We start from the raw sequence: 13585 nt of genomic DNA on the forward strand, positions 1-13585 counted from the left end.
AGGAAATACCACATCATCCGGGAGATTGTGGAAAGAGGAGACATCACTGTCGAACGAGTGGCCTCTGCAGACAATATCGCTGATCCGCTTACTAAGCCCTTGCCAGGACCATTGTTTGACAAACATCGCGAAGCAATGGGTCTACGTAGTATGACTAGTTGGCTATAGGGCAAGTGGGAGATTGAAAGAGTGGGTGCCCAGTGAGCCAACTTGTGGCTATGGGCTTTGATGACTCTTTGTACAAACGATTTTTTGTTTAATGTAATTTACACTTTTATTAATGGCAATGACTTTATCTTTCTTCATATTGTTATATTGTGATATACTATTGTTGTTTTGATAAAGACCTTGAATATACTATAGTGTATGTAAGATGTGGTAGAACATGGGGATGTCTATCATGAAATACATCTTATAGTCACTGTATATTCTAAACTGTTCCTAGTCGATTGAGCCGTCCGAGAATAAGGATAAGGATCGCTCGAGTTTGAGACTAGCATTTGCGATGCGGAGTACCACGTTTCATTGGTAGGGAACATGGAGATGTTCGAAGCATGCAAATGGATATTCATAGGATGAATAATCGAACTACCCTATCCGGACTTTCCAAGTGGTTATCACTTATCGAGTGGATAAAGTCCGCGGTTTTGGTTGTACACCATTAGTCCTTACTACTTGAAACATCATGGAGACTCTATATGCTAGTACTGTGCTTTGACTCGTTTACCGACTCTATGGGGGTCATTAGGTGTCGGGATTGGGTACAGTTACAACACATATAGGAGTCGATGCATTGTTGTCAAGGATTCACCACATACTTGCGAGTGTGGATATCCTATGCGATCTGAGGAGATATTAGTGTGACGAATCTCTGGCCAGAGTACTTGATGTGATTTAAGAAATGGTTTCTTAGTAGCACATGCGATGTCACTAATTTGATCTTCAAGATGTATTGCATAGTTATCGAATCTTGAGCGACTCTCGATATACCAATGGTTGTTGATTCGATCGGGATATATGGATGAAGGGACCGTACTGTACGCTAACCAAAATCTACTGGTTCTTGTAGGCACTATCAGTGATACCTAGGGAATCATGGGGCGATGTTGCTAGGCGCTTTACCATGATTCGTTGGGCAAGTCGGAAAGTGTTGTTCCGAGTCACAAGGAGTTGTGAGCCAACGGCTAGCTGTATCCCTGAACCATTGAGGGTCACACAGTGTAATGGAGTTTTAATCCCCGTTGAGATAGTTAAATTTAAAGAGTTAAATTTAATGAATAAAGAAGTTGGACTTCTTAAATAAGAGTAAGGGAGTAGGATTTCCTAAAATGACATAGGGATGGACATTTTTGGAAACCACTGAATTCGGATTCAGGAAAATTTATCTTGACTTTATAATGTGCAGAAATGGTTTCTGTGCACATTGGTGAAATCGGTTCATCAATCGGAGTCACGATGAATTTTATATTAATTTCTGAACGTGCGGGCTTTGCTTGTCGGGCCTCAACTTATGACTAATGGGCCCTAAGCTGTTAGTGGCCTGCATTATAAATAAGTTATTGCAGTACAGAAATTAGACACAACTGGTCATAATTTTGAGAGCAAAATTTCGAAAACCCTAGCCTCCTCTCTCTCAAATTCGGCGCCCCTCCCTTCTCTGCGTGAGAAATTCCGGTCTGTGATTTTGAATTGCAGTCTGGAATAGCGAATCAAATTCGTTTATTCTCTTCGTAGAAAACTTCTGATAGATTTTCTAGTGCAATCTATCAGAGGGATTAAACCTCTATTCGTGGACCTGATTGAAGGAGTTCATCGGTTCCAGGGAGAGACAACAAGAGCAGAGAAATCTGTTGGAGTCCAATAATCTCGATTCGAGATTGAAGGTAAAATTTAATAATTGTTATTTAAATTTTACACACACTTATAATTTAATCGTTGAACGGTTGATACCCACACTATGGAATTGTTCCATAATAAAAATTTTAAACTTCCGCTGCACCGGGTATCAATCGTGATTGATCTGAACGCCAGTTTTCCAACAATTACACGATTAATTATGCATTAATCGTTAATTTCGGATACGGGTCACTACAAATTAGACCTTGTAACGTTTTGTGACAACTATCGAAGCACAAAGCATCTCATTGCAATTTATGCAACACCTGATGAGTTTGAGAAGTCTTGGAAAGAGATTGTCAAGTGTGCCAACTTGGAGAAAAATGATTGGTTGTCATTGATATATGAATTGCGACACAAGTGGGTGCCAGCATATTTTAACCATATATTTTCAGCTGGAATGTCAAGTAGTCAGAGATCTAAAAGTTCACATGTATTTTCAAGAGGTATGTCTCAAATAAAAACTCATTGATGAATTTTATAATCCGCTTCAATAGGGAACTCCGACATCAAAGGCACAATGACTTAGTTGTCAATCATATTGATATGAATGAGCATCCCAAGACTAAAACATTCTGGCCAATGGAAACTCAAATGATTAAGGTGTACACGAAAAAGAAATGGATGGAGTTTCAAAATGAAATGAATGAGAGTCATGGTTAACATGTACGACAAACATCTACAGGAGTTGAGTTAGTGGTTTACGATGTGATGAATTTTCTAATTTGTTGTTCCTACAAGACAAGGTTGCTCACGCATGATAACAAGATGAAATATATATCTTGTAGTTGTATGAAATTTGAGTTCGAGGGCATTCCATACAAACATATTTTAGCTTTTTTCGTATTAAACAAGTGTCTCAATTACCTGATAAATATATACTCAAACAATAGATACGAGATGTAAAATTTGGAGCAATATATTCTATGACTAAACAAAATGTCATTAATGATCCAGAAATGTGTTTGATTTCAAGACACTCGAAGTTATCCTATAAAGCTACTGTATTGATAATGCATCATTGATTAGTGAGGGAACAAGCTTCTTGGATGAACAATTTGATTATATTGATAGAAAATTAAAGAGATTAACAGTAGTAGAACATTCCGTAGTGGAACTCAATTGAAGAAAACCTGGTATAATTGATCCTTCTGAAGTGAGAACATAAGAATGTGGTAAGAGATTGAAATCCTCAAAGGAGAAGTCAACCTCAAAGACCAGGCTATGTAATGGATGTGGGCATCGAGGTGTATCTCATGACAAATGCAACTGTCCAAATTTGTGTGACGGGTATGTGTCGATTAATTTTATTTTAATATTTTTTTGGGCAATCGAATTAATTTCAATAGTTTTTTTAATATGAAAATGTTTCGTTTTACAGATCAATTGTATATAATCATCATAAAAATGATGACAACACAGATGAAGAAGATTTCGAATCGATAGTTGGTACTTTAGATGTTTCATTTGTTTAAACGGTAGCGTTTCATTGATATATACTTTTACGTTAATAATTGTTTTTATTACTGCAGGTTCTAACAACATGAAGACAATTGGAGTGCGCTTCGATGACTGAAGTTCATTCTATGTATATATTTGCTTTTGTTTTTTTAAATCTGTTGCATTGTAGATCTGCCAGTTATTCTATTTGTAAGCAGCATGAACATATTCACATGAATTTGACATAGATAAAAAAAAATTATTTTTAAAAAAATATGACAATTCTGGACAACACCACCAAACTCAAATGAATGATATCACAACTATAGGGGTCATTAAAAGATGACAAGAGGATATGATACATTATAAACCTTATAATCATGAATGCCCACTCAATTTTTCAATAATCAAAGGTAGATTGGTTAGTATTAATTCTTTGGAAATTTGTATTCTTTGTAATATTACACGAAATTTGAAATTTATTTTATCTGATGGGTATAGGTGTCATGTATACCTTGATTACTTCGAGTTTAATTATACCATTACCAATTATTAATGTTTAAGAACATTGAATCTGGATATGGGGAGTTAATATCTTGAATTTCATGTGGGAACATGAAAAGGATATTGAAATAAATTCTTCAAATCTCATGTTCGGCCATTTTCAGGCCTCAATTCTAAATACAGTTATGCTACTACAGTAATCAAACAAAAGGTACCAAAAATTGAAGTAGAGCATCAATTTCTCTTACCATCTATACATAATTGGTATAGGAAAAAAGTTTTATATATCCATATAACAGCAAAAAACTACAGTGGCCCAAAATTTTTAACCTTGAAATTTCACTCTCGTCCTAATAACAAATCACTGAATTTCTTGATTAGATGAATTTCTTGATTAGATAAGTGTTAGTTTCTCTTCCATGAAATTGAGAAGCTTGTGAAATCTCTTTTTGTGTGCGAATCTACAAGCATCTCAATCCCTTAGGTAGTGTTTGAGAGAGCTTCTAGAAAGTACTTCTCAGCTTTTTATTAACAAAATTTCACAAAATCTCAAAATTTTGTTAAGAAAAATGTGAAAAGTGTTTCCTAAAAGCTCTTCCAAACACTACCTTAGCCTCAGATCCCTTCATAATCCTCATCCTTGTGCAAGAAAAAATGAACATATCCCATGGAACATCTCCAACTAGCATCCAGTCCCCATCCTTTATCTTCACAAGTTGGTGCTAATTCAGGTCCATGTACCCTTCCATCTCTGAGTAAACAAACACCTATGGTGCACTTGAACATGTTCTCCAATGCCTTGAGTAGATCCAATAGTTCTTGTATACATTAAGGTCAATCTTCCTTAGATATGGAGCTCCATCCATGCTCACTTTCACAAACACCCATCAGATTCCAGTCTCTTTGTCAAAACATTCTTTCAGTAAGATCGCACCTGTGGCCACCCGATAACTTGTGTCCTATATCATTCACAATTAAGACCAACCTTAGGAAATACTAGAATAGTAGATTGTATTCAAGAACATAACATATGTCAAACTAATATTTTACACCTTTATCAAGAGGAAAACATCACGATACAACTTATATGTGATATTTTTCAATTAATCGAAATTGAGTGGAGTTTGCATGCCCTCCGATGAAAAATATAATAAATACATTAATTCACATATACTAAAAAAAACAACTGATTTGCAAAAGAAATCAAGAAACACTTATTCACATGTTTTGAAAAATACCGATTGACATGCGGATAGAAAACGAGTAATCCCGCACATCTTGTTCAAAGATTCAAAAGGTGAGTGGGGAAAACGGTGGTGCGACGGCACGAAAAAATCCACGACGGAGATTGGACGACAGTAAAAAAGGCGTGGCGACTGAGATGATGTTAATCGCTCCAAGAGTTTGGAGACTTTGTTAAGAGAGTTTCACGTTTTTTTTTAATTAGTCAACTTTTGTTTGTTTTTTAAAAAAAAAATTAAAAATGGGGCTAACATGTGACCGTCAGCTCAACGGTATCCACAATAGTTCACAAAAATGATGTGCAGGAGATCAAAATCTATAACATTTATATCCGAAAAAAATAAAAATATATATAAAAAAAATGATGTTTGATTCGGTCTCCAATTTATTTCCATTGATTTTTGCGGTTCTTTCGATTTAAACAAAATTTTGGACGCTCCTACTAAAAGACTCGAGCACAATCTTTTAATCAAGATAATCACATTCATATTAGTTTTCAATGTTCAAGTCAACTAAGGTAGTGTTTGAGAGAACTAGTAGGAAGCATTTTTCAGCCTTTTTTTAACAAAATTTCACAAAATTTAAAATTTCAAAATTTTGTTAAAAAAAGCTGAGAAATGCTTCCTAAAAGCTCTCTCAAACACTACCTAAGTCGATAGTCGAATTCAAAGCAGAAGCTTTTTTTTTTATCAAACTTGTGAAACGAATTGTATTTTTATCAACTCTCAACTCCAACATTATATTTCGTTCTAAATAATGGAATGTTTAAATAATATCGTAAGATGTCTACGTTAATTACATGTGAATGATAGTCAACTACGAATTGAAGGGGAGTGAAACTTCTTTAGATTATTTCTGATGACGAAAATATTATACAAAAAAGGGGTCTTATAGGTCAGTCAACTACCAAGAAAGATGACAAAAATGGATCAATCCAAAAATTTTGAAATATGCATTTGGTTTCTGGGACTTTATGGAACAATGAAATTAGCAACACATGAACAAATAGTTGTCGCCATTATTTTTTTTTTTTTTTGAGTAGTAAAGGGAGAAAGTCCATATTTCCTATGGATAACTGGTTCATGTTTTAAATACCAAAACCATCAACAGATGGAAAGTAAAAAATGTAGCCTAAAACAATTGTGTGACAAGCAGATTCAATCAAACCTCGATGAGAGGGTTCAGATGTGGAAGAATACTACATAATCACTCGTCACGCACCAGATCTTATTCTGGCAGCAACATAGCTGATTTTGTTTAGTGATGATGGTCTCCATGCCCATCAGGAGGTCCGCCGGGGCCAACCACTTCCAACTGTCAATAATGAAAACTCGATAACACTTCAATGGAAATAAACTGAAAGATATGAAGAAACAGATCACGCAGATCAACCATAAAAAGAGTAATCCACTCAACATCGGAGGCAGATTCATTTGCTGATGAATAAATAATTACTTAGAAGCCTCATTCTCATCAATGCAGTCTACTCTTTGACAACAACATAGACATCAAAAAATCAGGAGGGTGGTTGAGAGGTAGCTATCACGTTGAATCACTGGAAGAAAGTAAAGAAACTAAAAGCTCGTAAAGAAAAGGAAAGGAAAAGAGCAATCAATGTAGTGTAGAAATAAATTTCTGGAAATATCAAACAATATTCCAGGTTCAACTTAGTTAAAACACACAAATAGATCCATGATGTTGCAAAATTTTAAATGGAATTTTCCATACCTTGACATCTGAGTTTACTTTCAAACAAAATACTTGTATACATGGTTGATTTATCAAAAAAACGATATAATTATAGGGCAAACAAGAAGCACGAGCAACAGAATGCTTTAAAAACTGATGAGTAACTTCATTTAATACAAATTGAAAAACCATCTCAGGACTAAGTACGTACTCTCTCTGACTATTCTCAATTACAGTAAACAACATCATCTAAGATATTATCTGACAGACTGACACTACAAATGGAAAATCATTCGCATATTTATAAGTAAAGAAAATATTTCATGTAGTTTTCAATCAAATTTACAAGGTATCCAACTACAGTCGCGCAGCCTACTAATCTTTATACACATTAACACTTTATCCCCTTTGAAAACATAAATTCCAGTAAAAGTATCCACACCGCATGTGTACGTCAGTAAATTCCCACAAGATATGTTAAAACGCAGGCGAGGACCCTAAACTGCACATGGAAGAACTAAAAGAAGAATGACCAATAAATTTCTCAAGAATCACGAATAGATAAAATATCTTTCAATTGACACGAAATTTGGTCATTTTCCATGTTCACTATGTAATACACATGCATTAGTAGTCAAAATTTAAAAGGTATGTTTACTTACAACAAAGTATTGTGAGCATACTGGGCATTCATGTGGCTTCCACTTCTCTAACCAGAACCAAACAACGTCGTGTTCGTCCTCTGTTGAATTTTGTTCAAAATAAAGTTTAAACTCAATTGACAAGAAAGTAAAATGATTTCACATGCACAAGAAAGCAGATGAAAACTTACCGCCTTCAACTCCAGGGCATCCCACAATTCTTTTATCATAATAAGACTTGACCACAGCAGGTTCTTCCTGCAGGCAAATATTGACAAATTGCTATCGGATGATGTTGATGCAGATGTAGAGACCATCATTTTACACAATTTAAATGTAAAACTTTTATTGTAATAAAAAAAGTACATATAATTGATTGAAGTGCAACCACACACAAGTCATATCATACTCAAACTTTAACTGATTCATACGAGGAAAAACACTTCTGCCCCTTGTTCCATTCTTTCATTTAATGATACACCAAGGCACATCATGCTCACTCAGATATCTTATCCAGGATTAACAGTATTCACGGAGATCGAAAAGTACATAACGAAATTCATGCTCAAACAGACACCTGGTTCATACCTTTCACGTAGCAGCTCAATTACATTAACCTGCCAGTACCTTGAGTTACATGCACATACCTTCTATATATGAATCTCAACAGTACTCCTAAGCAAAGAACATGAGAGAATCAAGAAAGAACATATCAGGCATGTAAAAGCATTTGTGCTCGTATTCACTGTGCTATGATGCCTAGCAGTGCAGAAGCAACTCAAACACTCTGGGCAGCGCCTCACTTATGGTCAGCATAAATTTTCCATCAAATACACAAGCTACGAGAAAAAATTCGCAAACAGATGAAAAATCTGGAATGTTAAATTAAATACAAATACTTAGGACTTAGGAATTTCATCACAGGAAAGGAGAACCATGTTTTCTGTCACAAACCTAATAAATAATACACTCCAGCTAAACACTGAACTCTACAAGGAGCTCTAAAAATCATTGAAAAGCTAGTGTTCTCAAACCCTAACTGAAAAATGCCTCAACTCAGCACGGAACTGGCTTCTTTCGACAAATTAAGGGGCAAAAATAGTAAAGAAAATGAAAGTGTAAAACAAACGGAAATAATATGGACTTAGATCTCAAACCTAAATTCCCAAGCACTAAACACTCGACTCATCTGTTGAGGCCCAGGTTTTAGCAAAATTGAGTTAAATGTTGTGGAGTCGCAATGAACTCCCTATATGACATATATTACACTCTTACCATTTTAACTACTCCTACCGCATAACCATGCGAGCATCATATTATTTATTTTTTAAACAATCATATAATACGTTTCACCACACACTTTTGTAGCCTGTCATTCACAACAAAGACAGTGAGAATTATAGGCTAAATGGCTCCGGGCATATGCTATCTCAAACGATTATCAACACATAATAGCAAGTTAAACAAGATAATTTACACTGACCTTTGTACCATACGGACCAGAAGGGTAGTTAATTTCGAGAACGTCTTTTCCCTAATCAAATAAATGCAAAAAACAAGCACATATTAGTCGAACCACAAAAATTTGACTTAAATAATAACGAACGCCAAGTAATAAGCAGAATTCAATAAAACACTCACCGTAAGCACGGCTTGGAGCTCCTCACGCTCATGACCAGTAGCAATCGGCATTACGTCGTCAACTGATATCGTCGCAGCTGAATCCAGTTTGAAGCACATTCATAAAAAAAAAGAAACATGAATTGAAAAAATGCCCACGCATCAAAAGAATAAGTCGAGAGACACACCAGGAGCATTACTGAAATGGCGCGATATGACGGCGGAAGAACGGGGGAGACTCGTCGGAACTGTAGAAGAACGAACGACGAATGGGAGGGGTTTGGGATTAGATCGGGTGAGGGGAAGAGATCGGAGCTGATGTGAGAGCCTTCTCCACATCTTTTATTGCACAATGATTCCGATTAGGGCTTCGATGTGATCTCAGCTTGCCTCCTTTTTTGTGGGAAAATGAGATTCGTTGAAGAACAAGTCCTCTGAATGCTCGCACGTGTTATTATGTTCGCACGTGTTGGAAATTTAAGGTCTCTTCATTTTCATTTTCATTTTAGTTTTAACTTTTGCACTTTTCCTATTCACAATCAAATTTGCTGCTTTGCTGTAAAAAGATTCAATCAAGATTTGGCGTTTCAGTTTTAGAAAAGAAATTGCTTTAAGAGAAGGACATTTGGAACTTGGAAGTCACGAGTTCAGATCACTCATGCGAGTTAGTTCAAAGGGTGTGTATGGACTATGATCACATACGGATTTATTTGAGATAAATTGTGAGAGAAAATCTTCATCTTCTAAGATTATTCGACTAAAACTCAGTCACATGTCACAAAAACAAATTACTTAATTAAAAAAAGCTAACAATCTATTAATTTAAAGAGTAACCCTCATATAAAACTGTTTCACATTAAACGGTCAACCCATTTATAATTCAAATAACTTATAAATCTAATCGGATATGTAGAATACTAGGGATTCTCCGCGTGACTTCCCAATTCCACTTGAACTATATTTCTTTCGCATATCACGTTTATATCTTCGTTCTCAATTCTTGAAGAGAACAAAGGTAATCTTCGATTCTTCGTTCTCAATTCTTTTGCTCTGTCTAACGCGTCTTGATCTTTCTTCCATTGAAATTTTTTTCAATATCACGTTCAAATCTTCCACGGCACAAGATTTCTATTTTCATCCCTAATTTTCGTACAAATTTTGGGTTCTTAATTTTCAAATTTGGCACTGGGGACTCGGGATTCGAAAGCCGCTCAGATCCACTGATTCAAAGTTGAGGTATGTGCCAGAAGACCTTTTACGTGTCTTTAAAATTTTACAATCCAACAAATGAACGTGATTAACTCTTGAAGCAAAGGAATTTTGTTTAAACCATATTAGTTTGATGCATCAACAGCGAACGAATTCTGAAATTGAAAGGGCTGTCGTAGCCGAAATGGCGAAATTATTGACCCGATTTGAAGGTGGATGCAAGGATTATAGGCTTTGGTTGATCGGAACTGCAACGTGTGAGAATTATTTGAAGTGTCAGGTTTATCATTCAACCATGGAAAATGATTTGTGCTTCAAAATCGTCTCTCCTTGGAATGTTTCCCAAGTATATTTTCACATTAAATTGATTGGACTTCGGTTCCCGGATGCATTTTGATAGACTTTATGCTTTGATGATTGATTTACTGTTTATATGTGAAGATTGAGTTTTTGGCTCTCTGAACATGTTTCATGACATTGTGTAATGTATTAGCTTTAGCAGCCTTATATTTTGATACTGATAGAGCATACTAGTTTCTGGTGATGTCATGCTTTGGTTTTAGGTGCTCCATTAGTTGTTTTTATTGATTGATCTTTGCTACCTGAATCGGGAATAAATCTTATTTACTCTTCTCTTGATTTAAAGTATGAGTCTTTGTTTTGATTCCTAAAGAACTGCTAGAATTTTATTATATTTGTTTATCACAACAAGCCCGTTCTATAATACCAATGCATTTGAATCATAGTTTGATCGTGTAACAACCTTTTCACAGCTGTTCCTGCCATTGTTACAGCTTTCTCATTTCAGTTCAATGGTAACAAAGACACGACTATTCTAGATCGGATATGAATCTGTTTGTTTATCTAGTTTTGGATGGATCTATGTATATATATAGATATGTATGGAAGAAATTAGAAATGTTTCCATATTGTTATGAACTTGTATTTCTAATTCATTCACCATTTAACTCCTACTAAAGGATCTCATGCAGTTCATGCCATTGGAATCGAGCTCGGAAGGCCTGCAGACATGAACTTTGCTGTGAAAATATCACTCATACTTTGTGCAGCCATCTACTTTGCCATGGGCATTTTCGGGTACCTTATGTTCGAAGATTTGACCACGGATGACATACTCCTGAATTTTGTCAAACAACTTCTGCAGGTTCGACCATCAGCTCATCAGCTCGTTGATGTGAAATATAATCCGAATAAGTTATGCACTCCATTTGGTTCTTGTGTTCCCTCTGCTCAACTTCTCACTAAGGGAAAACATTGACGAGTTTCTGTTCTCCAAAAGGTCTGTCCTCTCAGTGGATGCCAAAAGATTTGTGTTCCTTACTCTGGCCTTGTTAGTTGTGACCTACGTTTTGGCGATAACGATTCCTAGTATTCTCAAATTATGTTTTAATTTTTTTTATCAGAATGTATTTTATTCTTAATTGTAATTACCGTGTTGTGCAAGTTAAACTGTAAAGCTGAAATTACCATATATTACAAAATAAAAATTAATACTTTTGAAAAAAAATAATACTTTTATTGGAAAAACTAATATTTTTGGCACAAAATTAATCTGTTGGACATAAAAATTAATATTTTATAATATATGATTACTGAAAGTATTATTTTTTTGAAAATATTAGTTTCTTTGGTCAAAAGTATTACTTGTTTTGTTAAAAATATTTGTTTTTTGGTCAAAAATATTACTTGAAAATATATAGTTATTTCACGTGAAAAGTATTAATTTTTTATGTAAAATTTATTACTTAGAAATATATGGTTATTTTACATGAAAAATATTAATTTTTTGGTTTATAGTATTAGGTTTTTTGTCAAAAGTATTACTGTTTTGGTTAAAAATAACACATGAGAATATATGGAAAAATATTAATTTGTATTATATGTATACGAAAAATATCACTTTTTTAAAAAAAATAAACAAGTATTATTTTTTTAGTTAAAAGTATTACGTCCAATATTACTTGGGCGTAATACTTTTGACATAAAAAATAACACTTTTATTGGAAAAATTAATATTTTTGACACAGTTAATATCTTTGACGAACGACAAAATCATATAGTACAAAATAATATTTTTAAAATAAAAACAATACTTTTGCATTAAAAATTTTTACTTTACAAATAAAAAAATCTAATACTTTTGACATAAAAAGCTAGTATTTTTCAGTAAAATAATTATATTTTATAAATTAATACTTTTGACATAAAAAATAATAATTTTGCAGTAAAAACTATGATTTTGACATAAAAAAATATTATTTTTGAGTCAATTAAATATATATTACAAAGTATTAATTTGTTAGTGAAAAATATTACTTTTTATATTAAAAGTGTTAGTTTTTATGATAAAAAAATGATATTTTTAACATTAAAATTATTATTTTTCAATTAAATAAGTATATATAACAAAAATAATACGTTTGACATGGAACGTAATATTTTTGTCGTGAAAACTAATACTTTTGAGCTAACAAGTAAGACCTTTTAATCAAATAAGTATATATTACAAATTAATATTTTTGACATAGAAAATAATATTTTTGACATAGAAAATAATACTTTTACCATGGAAACTAATACTTTTAACATAAAAATAATACAAAAATTATATTTCAACGACATCTTTGTCACGGTCTATCCTATGCTTAACATCCGGATATTTATAATCTTTGATGTTTTCTTTGTGATATTTTTCATTATAACTTTGCCTATCATCTTCGTGGTCATCTTCATGATATTTTTAAAGAGTGAAATTGCGGTCATGATACCCCTTTCTCTGCACAGTGGATGAATTTCTTGGCAAATGAGAGTTTTCACCAACCTTGCTACTTTTTCTACCACATTGAAAGAAGATGGTGGTCATAATATTAGTTTTTATGCTAAAAATATTAGTTATCTATCAAGAGTATAATTTTTATCGTATATTAATTTGACATAAAAAATGTTAATTTATGGTAAATTGTATGAAATATTATTTTTAAGCGAAAAATATTAGTTTCTATGCTTAAAGTGTTAGTTTTTATGTCAAAAATATTGCTTATAATGCATGCTTGTTTGACATAAAAAAATATTTCTTATATCAAAAGTATTAGTTCATTTGTTAAAAGTATTAGTTTTATGGAAAAAGTACCACTTCTAACGTATGCTAATTTCACATAAAAAGTAATATTTTTTATGTTAAAAATATTAGATTTTTTGTTAAAATTATTAGTTCTTATGCTAAAAGTATTAATTTTTCTATCAAAAGTATTACATCTCACATATGCTAATTTGACGTATAAAATATTAATTTTTTGGTAAACGGTATAAAGTATTACATTTAA

General features: G+C 33.4%; 1 protein-coding gene and 1 long non-coding RNA gene across 3 annotated transcripts; one reads left to right on the forward strand and one right to left on the reverse strand.

Annotated features, from left to right (window-relative positions):
• Positions 1-6086: 6086 nt before the first annotated feature.
• Positions 6087-9558, reverse strand: LOC140881999 (cytochrome c oxidase subunit 5b-2, mitochondrial-like). The gene is made up of 6 exons (XM_073287704.1): positions 9221-9558; positions 9054-9130; positions 8896-8946; positions 7604-7670; positions 7434-7513; positions 6087-6396 (listed from the first exon to the last, which is right to left on the reverse strand). Exons 1-6 carry the CDS (start codon positions 9369-9371, stop codon positions 6340-6342), a joined length of 483 nt encoding a protein of 160 aa, XP_073143805.1. The 5' UTR covers positions 9372-9558; the 3' UTR covers positions 6087-6339.
• Positions 9559-9940: 382 nt separating this feature from the next.
• Positions 9941-11689, forward strand: LOC140881288 (uncharacterized). 2 transcript variants are annotated; one of them, XR_012149907.1, is made up of 2 exons: positions 9941-10268; positions 10371-11689. It is a non-coding gene; the product is annotated as an uncharacterized lncRNA (long non-coding RNA). The 2 variants fall into 2 exon arrangements; XR_012149906.1 differs by having other exon boundaries at positions 10387-11689.
• Positions 11690-13585: the final 1896 nt, after the last annotated feature.

Source organism: Henckelia pumila, chromosome 2 (genome assembly GCF_033568475.1).
Source record: "Henckelia pumila isolate YLH828 chromosome 2, ASM3356847v2, whole genome shotgun sequence".
In the NCBI taxonomy this organism is placed as follows: Eukaryota; Viridiplantae; Streptophyta; class Magnoliopsida; order Lamiales; family Gesneriaceae; genus Henckelia; species Henckelia pumila.